The sequence below is a fragment of the Mixophyes fleayi genome, chromosome 1, assembly GCF_038048845.1.
Source record: "Mixophyes fleayi isolate aMixFle1 chromosome 1, aMixFle1.hap1, whole genome shotgun sequence".
Classification (NCBI taxonomy): Eukaryota; Metazoa; Chordata; class Amphibia; order Anura; family Limnodynastidae; genus Mixophyes; species Mixophyes fleayi.
The window spans coordinates 148,490,306-148,516,773 of record NC_134402.1 but is presented as its reverse complement, the minus strand read 5'-3'; the positions used below and the strand labels follow the sequence as shown (position 1 = coordinate 148,516,773).

The window sequence follows — 26,468 nt, the reverse complement described above, 5'->3', positions numbered from 1 at the left end:
GTTGTAGTGTTTACATTAATATATAAACATTTTGTGTTTGTTAATGAAACACCTCTTATCATTCTTTTGCTCAGTTTTAAATGGGGCTGCTGCATTTGAATGTTTGCATTCCTAACATGCCATAATCCTGGAAAAGGTTTCCTAATGCACTCTAGCTTTTATCATACTACAGTCAGAGTCTTGCTAAGGATCATGGGAGTTGTAGTGCAGACAGCTGTATCATGCCTTATCAGCTGCCATCCTTACCAGCATCTGGAAGATGGGATATCTTAAAGACAAATGATTTACCTTTTGTGCTGCAGATGTATTCAGCTATTTGTTAATGCATTAGTGATCAGATACCAAAACATGATTCCATATCTAATTTCTTCAGGTCTTTTTTTTACTAACCATTACACTTTTGTTTACTTAAGGTTTGCTGCATTGTTAAAAACCTCTGTGTACCTCTATTTATCTGTCAAATGTAGTACAACTGAATTTCAGTTCCACTGATAATCTATATAATCTAGGGGCACCGAGTCTAGGGCTCTCATGTGCACTGTTTTCCATGGACATACCCCTTTTCCAGCAATTAAAAATGACCAATTTCAGTAATTTATCAAGAAAGATATTGCCGAAGCAGCTGGGCTCTACTAGCCAGAGCAGTAAGGGTTAACTTACCTCTTCACTGGGGGCCAATCACTGTAGATTTAGGCACATTTGAGACAACTAGCCAACTCACACATGCACCTTGGAACCTAAAACCTATAAATTGGGCTTTCAGTTTTCCACTAGTAAAAAAAAGTTAACAAAAATAAATACAAAATGTTTAAAGAAAATAAAACCTGTTTTTAAAAACCTTTAAACATTGACAAGAATAGTTGTGAAAAGTAAAGCTGTAATACTTGTTTAATACGCTTCCTGGCCTGCTCTGAGGACAGCGGCAGGTGGGCAGAGTGTGACTGGGGTGGTACACCTGTCAAACCATAGTGTTCTAAGGTTAGGTATGAGATGACACAAGATCTATAGGGATTTTTGTCCTCTAAAAAAATGTTCTCTAAAATAGTGTGTGGTGTATTATGTGGCTTGAGGAAACCTTGCATCTGTGTCCCAGTTTTCCATTGGTAAAAAAAACCAGAACAGACCTGTGAAAAGGTAGAGCCCTATACCTGTACTTGAAAGAATTTTAACCCCTGTATCCTAACTTCTTTCCTTAGATTTTGTTGATGGCAGTATCCATTACATGGCTCTTCTGATCTCAGTGACTGTCTGCAGCATTATCCTCGCAGTGATTCTTATATTCTGTTACTTCAGGTAAGTACAATACAGTACAGCCATGTCCATAGGTTAATAATCCATGTTACTCTTGTTCTGTGTGTGATGCTTTGTGCAGACATGCAGATATTGTCACACATGTACCATGTAAATATGCCATGTAGAAGAATTTCTCAATCCTAATGACATAACTATGTATAAGGGTTGCAGCTCAACTGTTGGTTTTGATCTTCTGCACCAGGGCCGCCATCAGGGGGTTACAGGGAGTACAGAGTATGGGGCCCAATGGTAGAGTGGGGCCCCACCAGCCTTGCTCCCAAACAAATTTATTAGGGGAGGGGGTGTCTGCCATGAACTAAGGGAGGTAGCAGGTGCATTTTCTAGGCAGCTGCTCCTGAGATGCGCGAGGTGGTGTGGGGAGAGACCTCTGTGTGTAATTAAGGATGCAGCAGAAGGTCCCCTCTTAGGCAGCATGTCTGCCTCCACTCCCAAGATGTCAGGGCCCCACAGCTGCCGCCATTTGCTCCAGTCCCAGCCCCCCAGGTGCCTGGATCCCGGACAGAGAGCCGCAACAAGGCAGAGAGGCTTCCTGCAGTATCGCTGATGAAATTAATAACTTCACAGCTCTGTCAATAGAGAGGAACCGAAAGGAGACAACACGAAGATGCAGAGAGGTAAGTAAACTACTGTAGGGGTTAGATGGAACCGGGATGGGGTTGACTGTAGAGAATGGGGCGAGGGGAGGCAAATGTAGGAGGGGGACCCTGCCTGTTACATTTGTACTGGGCCCCGCAATTTCTGGTGGCAGCCCTGCTCTGCACTGTGGTATGTTACCAGATCAGAGTCTACTATTAGGCTATATGTATTTGCCCAATGTTACTGGCCTGCATAGTTACTGAATGGCTGTGTAATCTGAGAATCCGTATATCAGTGAAATAGGGATAATAGACAGCTGGAACACAGCAATCATTAATAGACTTCAAGTACTAAAGCCTACCTATAAGCTTTCCCAATCAAAAACCAAAGGCAATAGGCATATCGCAAAGCAAATTCAACCAGTCTCTGCAATAAAAAAATGCAATCCCGAAAATTCCATAATCATTGTTTTTACATATAGTAGTAACATTGTAAAACTCAATGACAAGTAGAAACTTTTAAAGGACAGCCTGACTAATGCGTACAAAAGAAAGTAATTTGAAAGTATACCAGCAACACAAAAAGTACTGATAATCATATAGTCCTACACTGTTCACATGTATAGTTACCAACTGTCCCTGATTGTCCAGGCAGTCCTATGTTTTAAAGATTTGTTAATAAATGGTTTGTCCCTGTATATGTCCCTGTTTTCAACATAGACAAATGGAACAATAAAATTATTTTTTGGGAAGTTAAATACAATGTTTACCATATATTCTTATTTATAGGCTTTATAAGCTGATATTTGTTTGAGGAGAAGTATTTAAATTTCATAAAAGCATCTTCTGTATATACAGGTACAAAAGACAAGAAGCCAGGCCTCGTTATAGCATTGGGCTGGAGCAGGATGAGACATATATCCCTCCTGGAGAATCGCTGAAAGATTTAATTGAACAGTCTCAGAGCTCTGGAAGTGGTTCTGGGCTCCCTCTGCTGGTAAGCAAGGGGTAGCACAATTTATGTTGTTGCAAAATAATTTCAATTACAGCAGTTGCTTTATTCTTAACTTCACATGCAGTTTGATAATAATATCTTGATGCTTTAAATTTAGAGTCACAGTTATACTTTTGGGAGAGAATATGAATAATTTTTCGGATATTAATGGTGGGCTGTTTGTAAATTATATTGTTGTCTTTATATGCTGTAAGATATAATTGCATATATTTAACAAAACTCTCTAAATTCTGCTCTAATTAACTTCAATTGGCAAGTACAGGATCCATAACTGTGGATTCCAGCCAAAACTGTAACATAAAGCACAAGACCTTATGGCCAGTATATTGCTGGCCAATGAGTTGAAATGTTGTTCTACAGCACAAAGTAATATAATCATTTTATACAATAATGATAAGATTTATTCATTATAAAATCCTTACTCACTACGGTTTACAATGTGTGGATTACACAGATAAATAACAAAGGTCTATAGCAGTATCTAAACCTCTCATGTGCATGTTAATTATAACCTGAAATTATAACTGTATAATAGCTGTATGATTGTCCCTAACTCTTTTTTAGATACTAATTGACTTATAATACATCTGACTATGAATAAGACATCTTGTATTCTTTATAACCCTACATGTCCATTTCTATTCCAAAATGTTTTGTTATTAGTTATTCTATTTTATTGCGATCACTAGTTAGTCATCAGTTGGGAATGATGGTTTCACCATGAGCATAGTAAGGGATCCTTTACTGTCAGGGTGGTTAAGTTGTGGAATTCCCTACTGAGGTAATAATGGAAAATTTACTAACAGAGATTAAATATGGATGTCTTTCCTACAATAGATGGTATCTGTAGGTGTAATTAGTAGAAGACATTACAGGGGTGATTGATCCATTGAATTTATCCATTTGCCATTTTTGGGGTCAGGAGGGACTTTTTTTTTGCTGTGTGAGGCGAAATTGGCCACTTTTGTGGGGGGTAATTGTTTGGCCACCTGCTGGATTAACACATTTTTGTAAGACAAGTTAAACTTAATAATATGTGTATATTTTTCATGCAACTACAGAAACCGTGTCGTTATTGAATGCATAGACTAACCAACCTTTTGGAAATGAATGACTAGAATAAATGTAATAGTGCAAAACTCACATTTTGTTTCATAATAATACAGTGTATTGTGGTACACTATATCAAATGGCAGCATATGGCAATATATTAGGGATCAGCTTAATGTCTGGGTCTCCCTGAACAGGTAAGACCTAATATGACCACCTTTGATTAAAAATATACAATTTGATATTTACAGTTATGTGTTTGCTACAATGAACATTGTGGAGTATACTTTACTGAGACCATACAGGTTAAACAAAGATTGATTTTTACACGTTTCCATGTAAAAGAATCATATTCTTAATTCAAAGCAGATGAACATAGCAAACCGGGCAGTGTCAGTTTAAATGAATTATTAAATCATTTTTTCACATTTCAATTACTTGACATTTCTGGTCAAGTAAATCTGTGCATGTGGGTGGCAGCAAATGAACAAAGAGCTCCTTAGCAAAATAACCTTTGTCAATATTGCCTCAAATTACAGCATATTTAGTTTTACGATTTAGAACTGTACAGAACCATAGTAATATTTAGAGGTACTCTTGGGAGGAAGGAGAAATGTTGCATGCAGTATAATGAATCTCAAGTGATTTTTTTTTTATCCCCTGTTATTTATTCTGGATTAGTCACGTTAATAGTGGGTGGTCATTTTCTTTTGTAACTAATATGTTGTTGGTTTTGGTCTCATTCATAGGTACAAAGGACAATAGCAAAGCAGATTCAAATGGTGAAACAGATTGGCAAAGGGCGGTATGGGGAGGTGTGGATGGGCAAATGGCGGGGAGAGAAGGTCGCCGTTAAAGTCTTCTTTACCACCGAAGAGGCCAGCTGGTTCAGAGAGACTGAAATTTATCAAACTGTGCTCATGAGACATGAAAACATATTAGGTAAGTTATGCCAATATAGGAATTCAAATTCCAAAGCAGACATTGCATGTCAAGAGAACATATGAGTTACCTTTTTGAATGCAAGCTTCATTGAGCAAACAGTATGGGTATTATTTACTAAGGGAAAGCCCAAAGATGCAATAAACCATAGCATCACCAACTGGCTTTCATCAACTTAAGTCAGGTTGGTCCCTAGAATTAGCTGCACATCTGCACTTTTGCAATTTAATAGAGCAGTCATGTATACAGGTATAGTGGGTATAAAAAGTATTCATACTCTATGTTCTTACAACATGTTAATAACATGGATTTATGCTGGATATCTGACCTTTGATCAAGATAGAGTGTTTTTTTTTATTTGCCATTACAGTATATTATGGGTTTTCAGTGGTAATAATTCCCAAATACATCCATTTTGATTCCATAATGTAGGAAAATATTATGTAAAAAATTCTCGTGGCTATAAAAATACTTTTCATAGCCACTGTATATGAAAACTAGTCCAAGTGTAGAGAACATTTCTATAATTACATGATTAGTAGACACTGAGAATGTAGTTTATACTCTAGTTTTCATTAACCACTTTACTGCACACAATAGTGTCATATTGTCCAGATACAAGGAATTGTCACTTGTAAGACCTCTGGATGTAGCCTAGTTTACAGACAACGGTGTGTATAAATATATAATGATACATGTACATATATGTCATGTCATACATTATGGTGCATGCATATATCATTTCAATGTTTTTTTGTCCTTAGTAGTGTAGATTTGAGCCATTTGTTGATAGTAAAGATCCTAATGCAAGCAGCATATAAGCACTGAAGGTGAAAAGCATAAAACCATTTGATCTAATTCAAGCTGCTTGTAATAGCACAAAACCGCATACTTGAGAGAAGCAGCACAGAAGTTCATAAATCTTAGTCTACACATAAATTGTTTTACTTGACAAACAAATTGATTGTGAAATGTGTTGTTAACCTTTTACTGATGAAATCTGATGCCTGCGCTGTCAGACGTTTCATAATATTACAGAATGTAATAAAGACAACAAAGCAAACAATGTAAATGTAGCCATACTAGCAAAAATAACAATAATAAAATACATAAGTAAAATACGAAACCATGTGATAAAGGGATTCTCTATATTTACCAATAAAATACTGCATTGCTATTTATGGAGCTTTGCTTTCTTGTAAATATGGAATAAATGCATCATACATAAAATATTATAAAGTATAAACACCTGTTAATCCAATTTTGTTGCAGCTATGATTTCTTTTCTGTCCTCTGGTCAGGGAGTGTACATATTGCATTCACTTTAATGTGCAGCTGGGTGAGAAAATGCCTTTTAAATCCATCTGTCATCATCAGTTTAAATCCTCACAAAACAATAGTTTATTACCAGTGAGAAATTAGAAAGGTTTCCCTTTTCTTCAATATTCTCTACCCTATAATTTCACACAAAGCACTTGTCAAAGTGAATGTTTTAATTGCTTTGCATAAAGCTGCTAGTTATCACTGGTGATGGTCTGTAAATCACAAATTAATCTTTAATTTAAGGACCTTAATAGCCCTGTTTGATAGTATAAGCACACCCGTGGCACTCACTGTGCCATTCAGTGATGAGCCAAGGATTATAGCTATATTAAAATGTTTGTTTTTTTCCTCAGAATTTTATCTCATTTTTAAGCCTCATGTTTGGGTTCATGCATTCTGTAGAACTTACAAGATAATAGATATTTTATGGTCATTTCACTTTATGTGATATAAAAGCTGTACATGGTTCTCAGATGATTTCCCTTCACATAAGATGTAATTAATGCCACCTGGCACCATTAATGGACTACTTACTTAATTTTCAATATACGAGGAGTCATATTATAAATATGACAGTGTGATAAAGTGGAATGGTAACACCTAGTGGTAAATGTGGAATAGTCATTTCCAGCACGGAAAAGTGTGTTGTTACTTGTACAAGATTTTAAAAATCTTTACACGTATAAGGAGTTGTGATATAACACACCACAAGATTATTTTAACAAGGAGGTCAAATGCCCCCACATATGTGTGTGTATGTTAGGGAATTTAGACTGTAAGCTCCAATGGGGCAGGGACTGATGTGAATGAGTTCTCTGTACAGCGCTGCGGAATCAGTGGCGCTTTATAAATAAATGATGATGATGATGATATCAGTAGATAATGTTTATAACATTAGCCCTAGGGTATACAGGACCACTAAATATTATATGTCAGGGAGCGAGGCTATTAGGTGATGGTTGGTGCCTCACACCTTATTTTTGTGGCATTTATCGTGTGATATATATATATATATATTAATTTGTGTGATACATATGGTTAATAACAGTTATATTGAACTTATTTTTTATTGGTGCCATAATTGCCTACAATTTGTGCTTCAATAGAACGCATGAGACAACCACAGAACTATTGCTTCTAATTCAATCACCCCAGACCCTCTATGACCATTAGCTTTTTCCACATTTAGGACAGATTTATGTCTATCCCAAGCATGCTTAAATTTATCTTCCACATGAGCCTCTGTCACGTCTCTTAGAATATAGCTATTCCACCGATCTAGTAACCTCTCGTAAAGTAGCTCCTCCGAAAATTTATAGAAACTCTGTTTCTGCTTTTCAAACTAATTTTCCAATTACAATAACCTGGGTTGAAAGCTGATATAAAATGTATTTGACTCCAGTTAAGTAATTGAGACCTGGTAGTTGTAGTTGAAAAAGTGAAATGTGAAAAGCAGAAGTCCTATCTAAGTGTGAAAAGAAGTCAGGTATGTTTATAATAACAGAAGTTGGAGTATATGTATACTTACTAATAAACCTGTCTATTGCTGGTTACACACAGTGCGTTCATATGGACTCTAGAATCAGGTGGCTCATTGTAATTTAAATGGATCTGTGAGCAATTTGGCCCCACAAGTGGAGGACTAAATGCATTATCCTGGGTACACATTACAGAAATTTGCTCCCAGTTTGTTACCTATAGCGATTTTACCAATGACTGATAAAAGAAGGCACGATCAGCATGCTGACTCGTGTGTGTGTGTGTGTATATACTATGCATCATTTACCTTCAGATCTGTGCTCTTCATCTGTCATAACCATCTGCTGTAGAATCTATGGACACTGCTGGCCGTGAGTGCATACGCACTGACGGATTGGAGCGACATTGTTCCATCATTAAAGAAGATTTTTATTCTGGTTTAAAAATCAAATGAAACGATATGATGTGCTTTGATACATTTATCATTGCAGTGTATACACACTAATGCAATATCGGGCCGAACAATCATTTATTGGGTTATTAGCCCGATAATCGTCTGAAATCCCTGTAATGTGTACCCAGCCTAAAACTGACTAGATTATATTTTTCTAGTATGATCACAGTGCATTGAAAATTGGCCACACACACTCCTACTACTTTCTCTTTAAAGGTAGACAAAGAACCTCACACATTGATCATTCGATCATGTCATCAATTAATCTAATTTTCCATCATGCCAGGTAAAATGTTACTTACATTGTCAAGCATCCTAAATCACCACACTATTGCGGATCATCTTGGCCATATTTAGTATTTTCCTGCTTTGGATTTGACCAGTTAGCGCCGAGTCTGATTGGCTGGTTCAGGAAGCTGGAAGTTCACTATGCAAGGTGGTTGGTTGTCATGCACCTAGATTGTTTAATATGGCCTTTTCTGAATGTTGACTGTAGGTCTGGTCATTTGACAATCATGTCAAACAAACATACTGAATTTAGTGTGTCCAGCATTAGGTTTGGTAACAGGTGGCGTGTTTTAGATTTTGTTAGAAATTGCCAATATATTGATTAAACCTCCCCTCCTCTGCTTCCTTGCATATACTGTTTTCAACTTTCAGCAGAGCTGGATTAAGAACCTATGGGGCACTAGGCAACATACTAGTTTGGACCCACTTTCACCCTCTTATTTATCAAAACCCAATCATAAAGTCAGTTAGCACCCTTAAAGGGATTGTTTTCAGCTATGACTTTCACATACATCATTGACTCAATCTGATAAACACAGCCATTTGTAATGGGATGAATATGGTAATATTATTTAGAATTGGATCTTAAAACACCCTTGCACAAGATCCCATCCCCACTAACCAGAGTTTGCTTTAGAACCAATGACATAGTTGAAAATCCTGTATGCATTTCACTTAATAATGATATTTACGGACTTTCTGTACTCTTTCAATTATTTAGAAACTGGAAGCAATCAAAATGTGAACCATAACTGTACTTAGTGATGTTTGGAACGTACAAAGGGGCCAGTCGAAGATGGCTGTGGCTTTCACGTTCGTAGCATAAATAATGGTATTTTAATAGATGGAGTTTAGATCCTCCAGACTGACAGAATCTCACGTAGAGTTGACAGGTTCTATGATTAATTTAGTGTCGGCCTCTTGAAAGCTCATAAAGAAGAAGAAGGCAGATGGGAAATAAAAATGAATCTTTGCTTCATGGCACACAAAGTCTGACGCTGTAGTGCTTATTAACTTTGCTGTCTTATGTCATGAGTTAAACATGGCAAATTGTTTGTTCAACTTTTGTTGTGACTATTTGCATTAATCGCTTGAAGCAAATCATATTAAGAATACATTATTATTCATTCTGTCTATTGAGATGTATTTTGTATATTATCATTTACAATTGAATAGGAGTTAAATCTTCTTTTTTTTGTTTGTCATTTTTGGAGGTTGAAGAGAAATAATTATTTAATAATATAATAAAATAGAATATATATGTAAAATACATTTTTGTCTATCTGAGAAAGTTAATTCAAAAGTCACGGCTTTTTAATGGCTAATAAATATACTAACATTTCGTCATTTGGCCACTGGGTGGCATAGTTCTCTTGTGGTTATTTGTCTTGGAAAACCAGGGAAATTTCTACTTATATTAATTAGAGATGCTCACTGACCCCCACGTGAACTGGTTTTGGTTTTGGATCTGGATTAGCTTCGTGTTTTGGTTTTGGTTTTGGATTTTTGTAGAAAAAAACCTAAAATATAGTAAAATCACATAATTTTTCTTTTTTTTTTTATCCTACATTATTATTTACCTCAATATTACTAATTTCAAGTCATTTGCAGTCGATTTAGACCACCTCACAGGTCACAATAATAATTTCATACACACAGTGACCTGGCTGGATGGTAAGCGACAGAGCAATGACACAAACACACGGCAGTTCCTAGCACATCTAGGACACAATGGCACACAGAAGTGGAAGAAAAGAAAATTGGGGGTCCTCCCTCCCTCCCACCCCTCTCTATGTTGGATCTTATAAAGGAATTCAAAACTTGCAAGATGCGAGATCGGGCGACGTCATGACGTTTTGTCTCGTTTTCAATTCCGAAGGCGCGCGGCAGGAGGCGGCTCGGTACTCGGATCACCTAAGTTCGGGTGTATTCGGTTCTCGAGGGACCGAGCCTGAGCATCTCTAATATTATGTGCAGAACAATATCCATGATTTACTGAATACTTGAAAAAGCCCTTGCTTAGGAATAGGACCTTTGTTCCCTTTATTACCTTTTAGTAATATTCACTGTAAGGGCTTGTTTAGCTGAGCACTATACTAGCACTTTTTATCTTCTCTTTACATTGTGTTATATACAAGTAACCTAATTAAAATATGAAAGTGCCTCAATTAGTATTCTCTACCTATCCATTTTTCAAGACCCTAATGAATTGTCATATTGTTTAGTTTAATTAAATAAATAAATATATAGTCAGAGTTTTACACTAAAAATAAAATATGTGAGATCTTGTTATCTTGACTGCTAGTCATATTGGCTGTCCATTTAACTACCTGTTCTTTGGATGCTGAAATCGTATGCATATAAAAATCCACTAATTCTATGAATAATAGACTTATACATTCTAAACGTCTACCGCAGTCTGCTTATCCTGTGCACATTGTCGCAGCCACACCAAGCCAATATTCTTCTGTTGATTAAGATGACTTAATGATCCTTACCTACGAAGAGGCACTGTTCCATAAGCGGACAAATAGACCATGATGCGCTTTATAAAACCATCATCAGTTATTAAATGCAGAGCCATGTGCCTTGTCACTTTAGATGTAATGTCACTGCTTACTGCAAGCGAGAGGAGTATTGTAAGCAGTGCATGGCTATGCTGTACTAAAAGAATGATCCATTCTTTAATGTTCTTCTTCCCTTCATTTTCCTTCCTTTTTGCTTTTATCTCCCTTCATTTCCTGATCGATTCTTTCAGATTTGTGCCTGTGAATACAAGACTATTTTAAAATAAGAGCAAATAACAGTAAATGTCTTGATATGATTCAGAAGTGAGTGAACTGTACTACCTTTCCATTTCTTACATCTCACAAAATCTCTGGCTTGTGCACAACTGTCATATGCTTTGGAAAGTCCATCCCACATACTATGACTGGGATAAAGGGCGCTTTCAGCAGTAATGCTTGTTACTATAGATCTCTTTTTTCATTTCTTTTTAAAATCTCTTTATTTTAGTTTATATTTACAATGTGACTTGGTGCATATTATAGATATTCTCATGATACATACTGGACAAATGCGAAGAAGCAAATAACTGACAGCATTTTTGTGCTCATGTTTATAAATAAGTACTTTACAGATAGATTATAATCAGATATTTTTCTTTTTATACAAACCCTCTGTGAGGGTATGAAAGATGGGTAGAGTGGGGGAGGGATTGGTGAGGAGGCGGAGTTTCATTTTCAGGATGAACCAGGTAGGGAAGTGATTGAAATAAGTATGCAGAGGACCAGATTCTGTGAACGTAGACTGGGTACTGTTTCTCAGACTAGTTATATATTCCATAGAGGTGATGTACTATTTGCAGTTTATCACCTCTTGACATGGTTAGCTTTTTTGTTCTTTTTTAAGTTTTCAGGCTATATGGTACTTAGCAACTTTACAAAAATGCATCTTCAGTTTGCCAGCCAGTTTATTCATCCCTTCCATAAGTAGGAGTACTATCAGGTCAGCGGGAGTAAGATTGAGGAGTTGAACACCTTTTAGGCATCTAACAGAAGAGCCATGGAAGAGATGTATTGTTTACATTTCACACTAAAAATGTCAATATGATCAAAACAATTTCCTTTGCCCTCAGTATGCACAGATTAGTACCTCTTCACACTTTGAGAGTGATGATTGTGGGCTTTACCAGACTACACAATGTGAGAATGTATAACAGATGTAAAGCTGGATACACACTACACTGTTTTCATCCAATAATCGGCTCAAACAGCCGACATACGACCGCTCGTTCAAAAGTCGGGTCAGTGTGTGCAGTGACACGATGGTCGAAAGTCTGCCCAAATGGACGATTATCGCCTCATTTGGTTGGTCGTACCGTTTAATATTTTCGGTCCAATCTCGTTTCCGCTGTGTAGTGTGTATAAACTTCCGACCGATCCACAACAGTGAGTACGAAATTATAGTCATTGCTCACGACAACATGGCTGTAAAAAGTCGCTAAAGGGACGTCCGCTCTTCCCTTTATCGTCCCAAACAAGGCTAGTGTGTATGCAGTCCATGGACCGAGCGATCGGATCATCGATCGCATGTAAAATCGCTCTGCATAAAAGTTGGTCAAAATTTCTGTAGTGTGTACACAGCTTTAGTTAGCATAACATAACCGTATATCATTTCCCTTGTATTGATGGGTACCTCTTAGATTTAAAGAGTGCTTGAAAGTTTTAGGTTTTATTCTGTATTAGGTCTATTTGTACACAGAAATCTGCCATGGTGCATTAGTCTATTAATGCCACCATACGATTGTATCTGTTTACACCTGCCCTACCTGTTCCTCACCTTCCTTTTTTAGATTCAGAGCCTCATTTTTCCTTTCTTTTTGCTCCTGTGAGTATGTGATATCCTTATTCCACTGAATATGGGCTAGCCCCAAGAAAACCTATCATTGTATATAACCTTTTCTAAAGTGTTTGTATGGCTCGTTAAATTCAACAATATAAATGTCACCACTGTGAGTTTACATAGAAGGAACATTGTCATTTTACATATTGGAGTAGTGTTAGCAAGTCTGCTGGTTAATGTCCTTATAAATGCTATACTTGGAGCTTTTCAATGTTGATGTTAATGTTTTTGCTGCAAGATTGGCTCCTGAGTGTCCCTTCTCCAATGTCCGATTTCCTTTCTCACAATGAATATACTGATATTTGATCTTTCCATTTTATCTTTAATGTTTCTTTGGACATCTTCATCAAGGTTTACATCCATCAGCTACAAAAAAATAATTGTTACTTAGACATATAGGAATATACATCAGACTGAGGATAATTAGCATAGCTATCAACCCACTAATGAGTGACTAGTGTTTCAAAAATTATGCACATTAAAATTAGCTAGTCTATCTTCCTGGTAATTCATTTCACACTTGATGCGATATGCTGGGGATAGCACATGCTTTATGCAATCATAGAGGTAGACAGGGAGTTTAATGCAGAGCACAACCATATGTGGTATATGATAGGACATATGGACAAAGTAGGGATTATTCTTCTGACCTTAGAGAATAATCACTCATCTTGACAAGCTTATGTTTCACGCACTCAGAAATGTCAACCAGAGTAATGTGATCTTTCGCCACAACAAAATAGAGCAAAATAAAAAATCCAAACTGAGTAAATGTTTAAGGAGAAAGCAGTATATTGTATGCTTGTAAATCTATCTCCAAAGGCTACAGATGTACATTGGCTACAGACCATAATATAGTTATAATTTCACAACACTTTTTTCAGAAGCAAATCTCACTGCTTACAAAATTATGTGTAATTGTTATATTTGTTTATGCACTGCTGGCCCCCAAATGATTAGTAATATCAATCATTATATAATGAGGATTGAAAAGCTGTCAGTCTGGACCTCCAGAAAACCGTATCGGCCGATGATTGTGACCTCCTACTGTGCGTGGTCATGGACTCTGTGATACAGTCTCATGGACCTGAGCACCAATATGGCTCAAATTGGTGGCCAGCCAATCCCAAGCGAAGTCCCAGATATGATCCAGGTTGTCAGCTCGGGCTTCCAGGGACTCAGTCAGGGACTGCTCTTACTGTTACCTCACCCCACAATCACATCTACACAGTGTTTATAGAATGCTGTGCAACATGCACAGGGCTGCTTGTATCTGGATAAACCCCAGTGATTTAGTCATTAAATAAATACAATATAGTTATCACTATTTGGTAACTAAAAAAAACCAGGTTACATTGTTTAATATATTTTAGAGTGTATTTTTTGCACAGCATGACCTGAAAGAATAAATAATGGGTAGAAAAATGTATTTCGTACAATATAAAGAAAGACTGCAGCATGGAGGTCGATAACATTTCCATTGTGATTTCTATTTCCCAGATATTAAATCTTAATTACTAAGAAGGTCATTGGCTGAAATGTGTGATCATTGAAAAAGAACTTAAAATTCAGGAGCAGAAAGTCCAGCATGTTGGCTAATAACATAATTAGAGTAAAGTACCATCCTAGTAACTATATACCGATCTCAATCACTGTGCTCTTATTACACTGTGTGCAGGCGGAAGTGCAGTCACTGATATTGCATCACAAAATCAATGCCTCTGGATGTTAGTGAATGGGAGTTGTGTGGGACAGGAGCATGCTCGGGGCCCAGAGGTGAAATGTGAAATTATGGATATCTTTGGCAAAAAATAAATAAATATATAGCTAGAAGGCTCAGTTTGCCTACCCTGCACTGCTGGGAGCATCATTCAAGCTACAAAATAGCTGAAACCTCAGTCTGGTTTGGGGGTCCATCCCTCATAGATAACAAGAAGTGATATTTACCCAAAATGTGTGACACAATGGGGCATATTCAATTCCGATCCGTTACCGCGGAAAATGCGCAGTACTGCCGGTAATACGGTACCGCAATAACGCAGATTTTCGTACGCAGCCCGCGGATCGGGATCGGAATTGAATATGCCCCAATGAGTAGACTTACATCCAATTACCCTTTTTACTTCTTAGCAACACAATGGGCCTGATTCATTAACAAATGCAAAATGAACTTAAAGTGCGGTTTTAAAAAAATGCACGTACATCAGACATACATGCGTCCGTATACAATAAGGAGCGGATCTGAAGAAGCGTAATGAATGCGGGTGTAGGTCTGTGCTGCTCTAACAGACAAGACACTGCAGGATACGTCTCATACATATGTGGAATATAAAGTCACATATGAAAGCGCAGAAAAATAGTATTCAGTTAATGCTATCTGCTAATAATATAGTTATTAATGACAAAAGATTAAAAAAATAACAATGTGTTTTTTTCCCATTTTTTCATAAAATAATTTATCAGGATGTTATGAATGTCTTCTGTACATAAAATACATTTTTACAGATGCTTCTGATTGCAATCACATGTTCTAACTACCATACACAGCCGTCATCACTAGTAATTGGCAGTTAGACTAGACCTAGTGATACTGTTAAGTGATACTACTGAAAATCGCGCACCTTAGAGATACCTGCACTTTTACGCAAAATCAGCATTTTCACTCCTTAATGAAACAGGCCAAATGTGTTTACAATTATAAAATAACCAAAACAGCTACAGTGTTTCAACCCTTTTCAGTTTTATTAAATCTCTGTCTGTTTACATTTATATAACATTCCAAAGCAAGGACACTGCAATATTTCTCTATTCTATTGATTGTCATTGACATAATTTTTTTTAAAAAAATTAGTTTTATATGATTCCAGCATAATATCCATCATACACATATTCAAGACTTCAATAAATGCAGAAATAGGTTGAGAATATTTGATGGTGTGATAGCAGGCAATTTTTCTAGTGATATATGATGTATATATTTATGTTTATCAAGTAAGAATGTAAAATGTGTATGTGCATGTTTTCCCCAGAATTCTGTTATGTTATGATTCCTGGAGATGAAGAAGTGTAGGGTTAGACCTGTCCTGGTTTGGGGCTAATGGGCCAGCCAGTAAAATGCAGCAGATGTCTTAACCAAGATAAAAGGGTCTGTCTGCGCAGCTTGTTCTGTTCATGGGAAACGCTGCTAGTGACAGTTTACTACTGTACAACTGATCTTTATTGTTTCCAGGAGCATCCTTTATCAGATCCTGCTATAGTGGGTTACAAAACCATGCTATGTGTGTGTCTATGCCATGTGGTGTATGAAATGTCTGTGCCTATCACAGATCCTTCACAACATATAATACCTTTTAGTATTGAATGTTTCAAAAGCAGAGAAATCTCTGAATTATCAAAAGTATTATCACTACTTTACAAAAAACACACATCACTGACAGATCACGTTAAGGGAAAAAATATGGCTATGGATATTAGTATCCATAGTAATAACCAGTATACTGGTAATTACTTTCAAAAAGTTCTAAATCAAAAGTAATTTTATGGACATCTTATAATACCAGTGGTTACAATAAATGGTCCAGATATAAAATACTCAATTGTATAAATAGGGCAATATATTCTGTGCACATCCTTTGTTACCACAGAGCTATCATTGTCACATGGGTAATGTTCTTCCTCTAGTGTATGTTTAATTTCATGACCTTGCTGTTCACTATACATGACTATTGCTATTGCCTGAAATGTACAGTAGATGGCGCACTTTTCCTTTGGATGATTTACATTTTAATTCTTTCAGAGCACTTGGTGTTCTTGAAATTAGGAATACAATTAGATTGGAATTCGAGTGTTTGCTATTTTTAGTGATACATCTCAAAATAATATCAGAAATTGCTTGTAACCATTTGCAGTATTCCAGTATCCGTACCTCACTCTGGCTTACATACAAGATGCAGGACCCACCAGTATATCCACTTACAAGGGCCCATTTATATAATGTATTTTATATAGTACACTTGTTTGACATGTTAATTTACAGGTTTTGTCATTGGGCAGTACAGTCAGTTTTTCCTTGTACCAAACATGCTGGAAGGTGACCATTTCTGAATTTTTTAAATGTAACTCCCCACTATCGTTTCTGCTTTCACTTAATTATGAACTCTTATTTATTTCAGGGTTCATTGCTGCTGATATTAAAGGCACAGGATCGTGGACACAACTCTATCTGATTACAGATTATCATGAAAATGGTTCCCTCTATGATTACCTGAAATCGACCACCCTTGATACTAAAGCAATGCTGAAACTGGCTTACTCTTCGGTCAGTGGCCTCTGCCACTTACATACTGAAATATTTGGCACAAAGGGCAAGCCAGCAATAGCCCACCGGGACCTAAAAAGCAAAAACATATTGGTGAAGAAAAATGGAAGTTGCTGTATAGCAGACCTTGGATTGGCAGTAAAATTCATTAGGTTAGTAATATAAGATAATTAGATTAGCACATAATATGTTATTTGCTAGTTCAGTGAAGTGTAATCATGATTGTTGAACTCTCTCTTGCTCTGTCTTCCCAGCACCCCCTCCTTTTCTCTCTTTGAGTCGTTGGTACTTGTCAGTGAAAATGTATATGAAAATGGATCACATAGACAGGAATAACATAATGTGTGCACCATTGTGAACAGTTGTGACATACTTAATTACGTAGTTGACTAAAAAGTCAAATGTATTTGAATGCCTGAATAGAAATTGAGATATAAACTTGCATGAGCATCCTTAACCAATTAAATTGAACTTAAACAGCATTAGTATTAACTCCATATTAATAGAAATGCTATAACCTGACTGTCTATGGCAACTACACACCATACGTGCAATAATGTATTCACTCCCCAATTCTCAATGTTTTCATAGGGACAAAAGTGACACTGCAACAAAATGTGATAGATTCAATAATAATTCAATAAGCTTCTTGCTAAGGTCAGTGAAAGATGTGCCAAGGTGCAGACATGGTTCATTTTAAAATCCCTGTATTAAATGATAACACCAGGAAAAAGTAAATTTCTTATAAGACTCTTTTCTCTCAATTAGTAGAAGTGTGTGATACTTGTTCAGGTATAAAGTCGGGAGAGGTATATAGGTTGCATTGAACTGATTTTGATGTGGCTGATGGGCATGGACTGTAGCTGATGGGCATGGACTGTAGCTGATGGGCATGGACTGTGGCTGATGGGCATGGACTGTGGCTGATGGGCATGGACTGTGGCTGATGGGCATGGACCATTCAGGGCAGTCTGCATTGTGTGTAAATTCAAATTTTTCAGGTTTTTTATGCCTGAAACATGTACTGGTGGCAGTGGGAGTAAAGACCTTAAAAACCACAATGGCATGGGCATTGTTCTATTGGAGGACAGCTGCAGGAGCGTAACCCTCAATTATTGGGCCCCATAGCAAACTTTGTTTGTGGCATGGCATGCTTTCCATCCCTGCCATAAGTCAATACTTTGCTTTTTTGAGACTGTGCAGGGAATGGCACCTGGGCAGTGAAGGCCTGTTTGTTTTTTACTGCACATGCTTACAATAGCAGAGTGGGGGCTGGCATAGCGGATGGGGCCCCAATCACAACTGGACCCAATAGCACCTCCTAGTTCCACCTCTGGGCAGTGGCATTGGCATTTGGCATTTAATGACAGATGTGTTTTTTATTTCTTGAAGTACTCTTTTAAGCAAGTAATTGAGATGGTAATGGAGAAGGACTATATCGTTAGAGAACATTTGGAGATAATATTTGCTGATTAGTCACCACTTATTATGCCAGATTTACAGTGGCAAAAATATGACTGCCCTGAGAGAACTGAGACACTGGCAGCAGTAATGATATGAAAGTTAATAGATGGCATGGATGGCTGACACAGGATTATACCAGGCACTGTAGTCCCTCCAGTAGCACAAATCAGTTATATATTAAAAGTTAATTAACTAAGCAACTTTGCCCATTATATACCGATGGTACTGTAGATGGCATCAAATACTGAGCAATGACATCTTCCAATGGATAGACATGTTAAAAATTTGGCAGTAATTTGCTCAATTGTTTACCAGGTAGAAAACAATGAATGATGTATTTACAATTATGCTGCTGCTGCTGTGGAAATCTGACCTAATTTCCTATATAATTCCATCATCCTTCTACTACTCTGCACTATTATTGCACAGTCGAAAGCTGCATTCATGGCGATTATAATTTCCAGCTGAATTTGCTTTGACAAAAAAAACATTTCTTTTAATTCAGAAACACCAGCACTAATATATGTATTTTTCTTCCTCGACTCATTCCATCCCATTAAAATCTAATTTAATGAAATAGGTATTAGGAGGCATACTCACACTTTAAACAGCTCTGACATTAAAAAGCTAACATAAAAAAAGACAATAGAACTAAATCACTTGTGGTTTATTTACGCAGTGCAATTGTGTGGCAAAACAAAGTCCCTACTAAACAGCTTAAGTAGTTCAGAGCAGTTATTGCTGAGTAATACAAAGGTGTCAAGGCACAGTAGAAAAAAAAATCTTCTTTGTTTTACAACAAAGTAGTATAGAGTTCAGGGATAGAAATCTGTTTCTACAGTATGTTCCGGCAAAGATTTCATTGTTATAGCTGTCCTTGGAATTTAGTAAAATGCTAATGAAATGTCAGAGACAGAACTGCCACCCCACTGAGTTCCATGTCTAATTGTGGCTGCGCATTTGAATACTTAAATCTAGCCTGGGGAAAGTAAGTCTTGCCACTGAGTTCCTGCTTCGCATTGAAAAACCTTTTGTTATTCACATTGTTGCACTAGCCAGGCAAAATATGGCTATGGTTTTTGACAGAGTGATTGATTTCAGCTTTTTGATTTAATGAATAGGCCCTCCTTCCCCCTGTTTCAACTTAAACATGCTCTATGAATATATTAAACGTTACATAGGATGGCTGATGAACAGAATATGACTTAGTGTTTATATTGTAGAAGTATTATATTTGAAAATAAATATAACAAAGCACAAAACAATGTCAAAAAGTACCACAATTTTTGTTTTTTTTTATATTTGAGAGCCTTGCACGTAAATTATTTAAACAATCCATAAGTCTATATTATTTTAGCACATTAAAGAGGGGCTAAGAGCAGAGTGTTTCATGCACAGGTTAAGTAAACAGGAACAAGATTCTAGGAGTAAACGGCAACATTCCAATAGCCTAATATGAACACTTAAGATTAATGACAACAGACAAACTTGCACTTTAACTGTATATACAGAGGTTCTCAGCCTTCTTCATTCTGATCCCTGCCAAACATGTGTAAGACAAATGAAAGGCCCACCAACTGAATTCCATCATCTAAAGTAGTAAAAGCTGCTAGCTATGAACTTAAACACATTTATTTAACCAAAAAACACAGTTTTATATGCATACATGCAAACATTGTACTACATGCAAGAGGGAGATTTAAACAGATTTTTTTTAACCTATATGCCCTGTACTTATTAGTCCCCCCCACCCACACAACCATCTTCACAAACACCCACACACCAACCCACACACTGCCATCTCCTCCACCATGCACACAATTGTTCCATCTCTTCCACTATGTTCTCTCCCACACCATTCTCTTCCCCCCATCCATACCCCAGGCACCTTTATTCCTTCATTTATTCCTTTGCCTCCCACTCCTACATCTTGTCCTGTTGCTTAGTCTAGGATGCTTAAATGATGAATTCCACTACACTATATATTCTGTCACAGTAATGAAAATACACTGAAGTGTAGACAAAGTTTATTAATTTTACATAAAAGAACTTTAGCAAGCTGGTAAAGCAACAAAGCGGAGAGGGTAGCGGGTTTGCAGACTCATGAACTATTACAGTCTGTATATAAAAGGCTAGTGGAGGGGAAACCATAAATGGGAAAACTGGTTTCCTTGGTGGTTTGCAGGCTATTTGACAATAATGTCTTTAGTACACCACTAACTGATGTCATATGTCACGCATACTGTTTGTGATGCAGTGAAACTCTGACACTGGTTGGCAGGCACAAGACCAGTTGCCCTGGAGCTTACTTCAGAATAACGCTGCCTTCAGGTGCACAGCCGACCTCATGGCCCCCTGTCTCGAACCTGTAGACCCTCTAAGAGCTGTGGCCTCCAGTTTACAACAACTGTTCTATATTTGTAATCTATTGTTTACTATCAGTCATTTCAGAATCCAAGTAGTGTGCTCATTAGTGTGCATAGGAAGGAAATATTCCCAAATTATCACAAGAAACTATGGAATGTGGTAATTCTTTACCAAACTACACATTTTAAAAATGCACAACAATAGTTTATCCAATATAGCTCAATCACAGGAAATATGGTGCTCTAGTGTGTCTTAGTCATACTTGCCAACTCTCCCAGAATGTCCGGGAGACTCCCGAAATTCAGGTAGATCTCCCGGACTCCCGGGAGAGCAGGCAAGTATCCCGCATACGGCAACTTGCTGTCAAAACGACGCGGTTCGTGGTGAATCATGTCATTTTGGCCCTGCCCCCTGCAACAAAAACGGCATTTTGTCGCTGGGGGGCAAAATGCCGCGATTCATTCCGCCCTCCAACCATGCCCCCCTGCCTGGGATCTCCCGGAATTACGTTTTAAAAGGTTGGTCTTAGTATGTTCTCAGGGACCAATCCTATGCTTAGTGTCATTAGATGTGTCAGTCTGGATGGCATATATTTTAGTTAGAGCTTTGTCTAGGTGTATGCTGGTAGCAGATCCTAGGATGCTACAGGGCCTCTACATTGTTACAGGTAATCACCCATAATGGACCTGGGAGTGCTAGGTGTTAGAATAATAAAAATATAACCTAGTAAAATATACCAGATCACTGAGATGGAACTTCTTGAACCATTATCAGCACAATGTTCCAGATTTTTTCCTTCCTGTCATTAAAAGCTGATCATTAGCGAGATATAAGCCCCGAAATATATATACATAATGTCCAATGTATCTGTGCTCAGGAATAGTGTGCTTACATATTTCATGACCGTAGTTTGTGTCACCTTTCCATCTTCTATGCCATATTTTATACCTGTCGTTATACAATACTATTGAACATCCACATCTTTAAACCAACCAATTTATATTCTAATCATTCACCCAGTCATTTCTAAACTTGGTTGTGTGTTTATCTGATGAATGAATAATAATGAATAATAAATTGTCTTTTGTTTGTTTTCTTTTTCTTTTTAGACACTGAATTTGTTATGCAAAGTATTTTGTAGCATATTGTTTAAACAGTCCCTGTCCTTCTGGTTATGTGTTCCCTAGGGTTGAGTGCAAAACCAGCATACAAACTATTCATGAAAATTAGCTATATATTTAATTACCTTCAAAAAATCACTGAAAAAAGAGTGAACCATAGGCTGATGCAGTGTACATTTCACTGTTTGCAATTGTTATTTTTATAAAATGTATTTTTATATATTGTATTTTGTGCTGCAGTGATACAAATGAAGTGGACATACCTCCAAATACCAGAGTGGGCACAAAGCGTTATATGCCCCCCGAGGTGCTTGATGAAAGCTTGAATAGGAACCATTTCCAGTCTTATATCATGGCAGACATGTACAGCTTTGGACTGATCCTCTGGGAAGTAGCGAGACGGTGTATATCAGGAGGTAACCAAATCAATAGAATTATTTTGCTTCAGTTTTTATATATACAGAGGTTGTAAATAATCTGTGTGTTCAGAACTCACTTTGAGGTCCCATTTCTGATAAATCTCAGCTGGCGAAACCATGTTTAATGATTTGTACCCATAAAAAGAAACTCCTTTAGCAGGTTTTTGGCAAGTGTATATGAAATTGAGCTTGTATTTTCCTTATGGTAGAAGAGAAATATTGTTTGATTTCTTGTATAAATAATATAAAAAAAAAAAGGACAAGCAAAAAGGCAAAAAGGAAAATACAATTTGCAAATGTATTTTGCAGGTATATTAGAAGAGTACCAGCTGCCCTATCATGATGTGGTACCAACCGACCCTTCTTATGAAGACATGAGGGAAATTGTCTGTATCCGAAGGTTACGACCCACATTTCCGAACAGATGGAGCAGTGATGAGGTAGGGGATGTCAAACATGAAATTATTCCGCTTTTATGTCATTTGCTAAATTCCTAAAAAAAAAAAGCATTTTGTTGAACATGTTCCCATATTCATATTTCTATTATGGTTATGTCTGAGCAAGGGATATACATGAATGACAGTGCTCCTCAGAAATTTCTTTTTAACAGGACATTTTTAGCTAACTACAAAATGATAGATAGTTCACTCAGTATTCAGTACAAACATGTTAAGTCTTCACTGAGATTTAGTAACTAAGACCACTTCTCAGGGCTGATTCACAAACTCCTGTGCAGTCGATATATATAAAAATATTTAAAAAATGCTTCTCTTCGTACCATCCTCATATTCTGTTCCTGCCCCCACAACCATTATCTTCCCTGCTTACCAAGGGCCTGATTCATTAAGGATCTTAACAGGCGCGGGCTGGGAGAGGGAAGCCCGGGGAGCACACAGGCGGCCGCATCGCATGAAACGGGATGCGGTCACGTCATTGATGACGCGGCCGCATCCCCTGTCATGTGATGCGGTCGCCTGTGCGCTGACGCCGGTGAAAATGTGCTATATTGCACCCGGGGGGGCGGCCGGCCTACCCCCCAGCCCTAATAGCGGTCTGACCGAGCGGCCTGCCCCCCGGGCCAGCCCGCCCCTGGAACTTAACGTAAGAAACTTCTTATTTCAGTCTCCTGGACAAAACCATGTTACAACGGAAGGGGTGCAAACTAGTTTTCTGTTTTGCACATAAGTTAAATACTGACTGTTTTTTCATGTAGCACACAAATATCAACTTTAAATTTCAGTGTACGAATAAGCTATCAAGTATTTGTGTGCTACATGAAACAACAGTCAGTATTTAACTTATGTGCAAAACAGAATACTAATTTGCACCTCTTGCATTGTAACATGGTTTTTTCCAGGAGATTTAAATATCTAGGGCTTGTATGCAACTGCTTATATCTGTGATTTTATCTAAAAGCAACGAAGGTAAAAAAATGGTATGTTAGAATGGAAAAACAGGAAGTGGTGCGCCTTCAAATATGAACCTTGCTGCTATTGGAATATCAATGCATTGCACAATACTTAGACCATGTGTTGTACCCTGTTTGAAAATTGTTTTAAATATGAGGAAATATTAAGTTTATTTTCCCATTGAGTCCTAAGATTGGGGTGTACTGGATGATCCTTTGGTAACTTGAATGACCAGCGCAGTAATGCACTGATTCATATTGAAAAGGGCTGAAGCTGATTGATTTTGGGTCTCTAAACAATGTTTTTTATCTGCAGTGTCTGAGACAGATGGGAAAACTGATGACAGAGTGCTGGGCTCACAACCCTGCTTCTCGCCTCACAGCTCTACGTGTAAAGAAGACGCTAGCCAAAATGTCAGAGTCTCAAGATATCAAGCTTTGATTTGTTACATGACTGCTCCAAATATGGAAGCCCAAGGATGCGGACTATGTGACTGATAATCCTAAAGAGAAAACACATTTCTACACATTGAACATCTGTGTTTACCTTGAGCACCATAAACTCATAGTACAAATGCTTAGACTGCTGAATCACCAGTTACAATCTGGACAAGATTCTGTAGACACCATTACTCAGGATGGTGCACACAGGAAACATGGCTTCAATGACTAGATGAAAGAGTTAGCATGTTGCTTTCTGTGAAAGCAAATACGTTTTTAATTTTTGAAACAAAAAACAGATTTCTTTAATCTTCTGATAATAAAAAAGGTCTGATGTAAACTGCAGTATGACATACATCATATATCATATGTATATTGTCATGAAATAATGGTACACAAACTTCAAAAATGGCAATTATAGCATTCATGGTCTTTGTTGGAAATGAAGACATGTCAAGACTTTTTTTTGTGCTATCCTATTTTTTTATGCCTTTGTAATATGTGGTGGGCCATATATGTGTTTATGTAGTAAACATATACTTGCACTCCAGACCATATAGAACATGGCATACAGCAACTGGGGGCCATGCTAAAACATGTGAAGGCCAGATCCAGAGAATAGTATACCAAATAGACAGTCGTGGTATAATGGGTTGCCATTTAATCCTACGAAGAGACTAGTAAAGCTTTGACCCATTTTCACACTATCCTGCACAAAACTACAACCTTTCTCCATCTAATTACAATGTCCAAAACAAGTCATTCTTATATTACCCATCTATATTAACTTAACAAATTGCCACTTTTATTACAACATCTTTTACTCTTATGTTTCTCTGTTACTTTACTGGCCTAAATTACTAGAGGTCATCTAAGTTTGGCTGAGGAATCCATTTCCACATTTCCATTGGTTCCTAAATAAAATAGCAAATTACTTTGTTGACTATGTCCTGGCTATGTGTTTACTCTCACAGTCAATGTCCATATACAACAAGCTTAGAATCTTAAACACTCATCATGAGTCCGAGATTTTGTAATTAATCATTTCTGAAGGTTCCAGAAAGAGGACTAAAATAGGTTACGGTGGGTTAAATAGGAAAGTAAGAGTAACACTAACAAAAAAGTGCAAATCACATAAATTTCAAGACAATTCAGGATCAATATTTCTCCACAGAACCGAAGGTTGTATGATTAGGAAGCTCAGTGTCGTGACCCCTGGTATGGTTCTCAGCACACTGCAATCTTAGATGCAGTGATAGAGACAAAGGCAACGTGCCATATATCAAAGTCAATGGAAAGTGGTTATTTTCGGTACAAAGTGTGATTTGGGGCTCTGCACATACTGTTCTGAATGTAAGTCAATGTATTCATTCATGTTTGCATGTGCTGAGTATTATTTCTTGCAAGATGACATGCATCACCTATGAACATATCAACATATTTTTAACCAAACTACTTTCAAATCTAAGGTTAATGCTTTTCTGTAGAGCCTTCTGCAGTAGGTGTTCTTTACCTTCTTTGGCCATTAAACATACTATGCAGATTTGCAAACTAAAAAAAAATGACCTCCCGCTGTGAATTTAATTTTGTACACATGTATCTATTATTCCACCACGCTCCTACAATGGTGTGCACCCACCTTCTGCTTTTTGTTACTACTCAATAAACCACTCTGTAACTACGTTTGTGGGATTACAGGTCCAGATGCAAACGAGCATGGTGAAAATCCAGCCTAGGGCCACCCCCTCAATTAATCTTTTGGGGTTTATTTCACCAAAAATACTGCTTGGTTAAACCACTTTTATGTCCAAAATAAATACTAAGAGTGTTGGTGCTATATAAATAGCTGCTGATGATGATGAAGTAAAGTCAGGGTTGTTTTATTATATGTGTGACTTTTGTACTTTTAAATGTTTTTTTTACAATGGTATGAATGTGTTTACCCCTTAAAGTATATTTGTGAGGTGTGAAAAGCATCTCATTAACAGTGTAAGTAGATGCTTTATCTAAGGATATAGAAAAACCAAGTCCTTTTGCAGGTGGAAATTTATCTATGGTCCCTGGCTAAACAGGAAACCCTCATATA

At 37.2% G+C, this 26,468-nt stretch overlaps 1 protein-coding gene across 3 annotated transcripts in view; it reads left to right on the top strand.

The window, feature by feature from the left end:
- BMPR1B (bone morphogenetic protein receptor type 1B) overlaps positions 1–25,317 on the top strand; it is a 349,352-nt gene extending 324,035 nt beyond the window's left edge. For all 3 annotated transcript variants that reach the window (XM_075201541.1, XM_075201552.1, XM_075201561.1), the window contains 7 exons: positions 1,197–1,293; positions 2,748–2,886; positions 4,704–4,896; positions 17,017–17,314; positions 22,355–22,530; positions 22,843–22,973; positions 24,258–25,317. In XM_075201541.1, coding sequence (XP_075057642.1) covers positions 1,197–1,293; positions 2,748–2,886; positions 4,704–4,896; positions 17,017–17,314; positions 22,355–22,530; positions 22,843–22,973; positions 24,258–24,383 — 1,160 coding nt within the window. In that variant the 3' untranslated portion in view covers positions 24,384–25,317. The remainder of the gene's footprint in view (positions 1–1,196; positions 1,294–2,747; positions 2,887–4,703; positions 4,897–17,016; positions 17,315–22,354; positions 22,531–22,842; positions 22,974–24,257) is intronic.
- Positions 25,318–26,468: the final 1,151 nt, after the last annotated feature.